This window comes from Penaeus monodon, chromosome 41, assembly GCF_015228065.2.
Source record: "Penaeus monodon isolate SGIC_2016 chromosome 41, NSTDA_Pmon_1, whole genome shotgun sequence".
Classification (NCBI taxonomy): domain Eukaryota; kingdom Metazoa; phylum Arthropoda; class Malacostraca; order Decapoda; family Penaeidae; genus Penaeus; species Penaeus monodon.
In genome coordinates this window covers 22,711,914-22,714,413 of record NC_051426.1, presented here as the reverse complement: position 1 = coordinate 22,714,413, position 2,500 = coordinate 22,711,914, and the positions used below count along the sequence as shown (strand labels likewise).

Below are 2,500 nucleotides of genomic sequence, written 5' to 3'. Positions count from 1 at the left end.
TTAATCTATCGTGGGTTGTGCATCATTGTTGATCTATCATGAGTCTCGGTCTGTCTGATAAAAATGGACTTGAAGTTTTTTCATCATCTGTGTGTGACGTCTCTTATAAAATACGTATAAATTCACAGGTGAAACGTATGGAGTCGGTAACAACCGATTTTCCGGTACAATTTTTCTTTCATGAGACCATCGATTTTTTACTAATGTTTACGAACTCGAATTCAAACAATGACACCTGTAACAAGCTCCCCTCATCTTCCAAAGCACATTTTAAACTTTTCTGTTTTTCTCTATGACTGGATCCATTTTTTTTCGGTTTTATTGGAACTCGAGATTAACTTCTATCATCTATTACGAACTTGGGCGAACTGCCAATATGCAATCTTTAACACATTTCTCTCATTTTCAGGTCATATTCTTCTATGATAAAATTTACTTTTTCTCTCCTTTGCCATGACAGGATCTATTTTCTTTACTTTTTCTCTACTACTTTTCTTTACTCTCTACTTTTTCTATGATAGTATCTAGTAGTATTTTTCTCTTTAATTTTACTTCGAAACTAACGTCTAACAATCATTACGAACTCCCCCAAAGCAGTCTTTAGCAACTTCCCCTCAATTTTCCAGATCACCTTTTCTATGACAGCATCTGCTTTTACATCGTACGTTTACTGCTACTTCGAGATTGGCCTCCAACAACTCACACACTGCAATCTTTAACAACTTCTAGATTCTTTTTATGTCTATCTACTTTTTTCACAATTTTTCTTTTCTGTGATTCATTTACTTCACCCCTTTACTTCTGCATTACTAACTTCCCATGCCGTCCTCCAGATCAACAAGCTCTTCCTGATCAACAACGAGCTGATGGGTATCACCCGCAACGCCTTCGCCGGCCTCGAGTCCTCCCTGCAGCACATCTACATCAAGGACCCGGGACTCTACGACATCCCCTTCGACACCCTCGATAACCTGGCCAACCTGAGGACCTGCGTGCTGGAGGACACGGACATCATCGAGATCCCGAGGTTGTACTCACTCTCGAAGCTGGAATTCCTGAAGATCGACGGCTCGAGGGTGAGCTCCATTCCTTCGGCGGCTTTCAGGTTCATGCCCAACATGAAGAAGGTGCACATTTCGAACAGCCTTTTGAAGGAGGTCAAAGGGAATGCACTCGAGGGCCTGGTGTACCTGAAGGAGGTCAATTTCTCCAATAACATCATCGACTGGATTCATCCGCGGGCTTTCAGGACTCTGAACGCCGTCGAGCACCTGTCTCTCGCCGGAAATAGCTTGTCTGACGCGAGCATGGCCGTCCTGGCAGCGAGGGAGATGAGGGAGCTCAGGATCCTCGACATGAGCCGCAACAAAATCGTCGAGCTCAAAAAGGGGACGTTCGTTGACATGCCGAACATCCGGACGATCAACCTCAGCGAAAACCTGATCTCGAAGATCGACCATGGCGCCTTCTTCCGCCTCCCTTCCGTCCGAAAACTCGACATCAGCGGCAACGCGATCGGGGAATTCCACGCCGATATATTCACAGAGTCGTCCAACCTAGAGCACCTCAGCGTCGCTAGCAACAACCTTACATTCGTCGCCGAAATGAGGTACATCGCTCGGTCCCTTCCGAATCTACGAAGTTTGGACATCAGTAAAAATCTTCTGAAAGTCGATCATCCAAGGGCATTCGAGGGGCACCCCAAGCTGGAGGCTCTGAAGATCGACCGCAACAGGATTGAGAGGCTGCAGCCGGGAACCTTCAAAGGCCTCCCAAACCTGAGAGAATTGTACTTGAGTCACAACCTGATCAGCAGTGACTACAGTGAACAGCTGTGGAACTTGCCCAAGCTCAGGGTACTCGACATGTCCCACAACGAACTACGAAAGATCGGCGTTTCACTGTTCGAAGGTTTACCTCATGTGAGCAGCGTGGATCTTAGCTTCAACCTCATCACCGAAATCAGTGCTGAAGCTTTCCTCGGCTCCCCTCAGGTGAAGAATTTGAACGTGTCCTTCAACAGCATAGGATTCTTGTCTGAAAATGTCTTCCACGTTCTCACAGAGCTGTTTGAACTGGAGATGAGTTTTAATGAGTTGACGGTTTTGTCCGGTGGTCTCTTCAAGGGGCTGACCAAATTGGAATACCTTCATGTCACCCACAACCAAATAACCACCGTCGAACCAGGCACATTCAGAGATACAGGAAGCCTTCAGTACCTTGACCTCTCCGCCAATTTCATCCAAGAACTCCCTTCGGAGGCCCTGAGCAAGCTCGCCTCCCTCAGAGTGCTAAAGCTCAACCGAAACGCCATCAATAAGGTCCAGGACAGCTACCTCTCGGGCCTGAAAGCCATAGAGCACCTCGACCTCTCCAACAACCACATCCAGGCGTTCAACCCGGCGGCCTTCACAGACATGACCCACCTTCGGGACGTGGACCTCAGCGTCAACTACATCCAGAGCCTCCACCCAGACATGTTCTCCTCCACGAAGCTCTT

General features: G+C 47.3%; 1 protein-coding gene across 1 annotated transcript in view; it reads left to right on the top strand.

Moving 5' to 3' along the window:
- Window positions 1-2,500, top strand: part of LOC119598448 (protein artichoke-like) — a 9,405-nt gene that overhangs the window by 1,280 nt on the left and 5,625 nt on the right. The window contains exon 2 of the mRNA XM_037948086.1: window positions 834-2,500. This exon is cut by the window's right edge and continues 658 nt beyond it. Within this exon, the coding sequence (XP_037804014.1) occupies window positions 834-2,500 (1,667 nt within the window). The remainder of the gene's footprint in view (window positions 1-833) is intronic.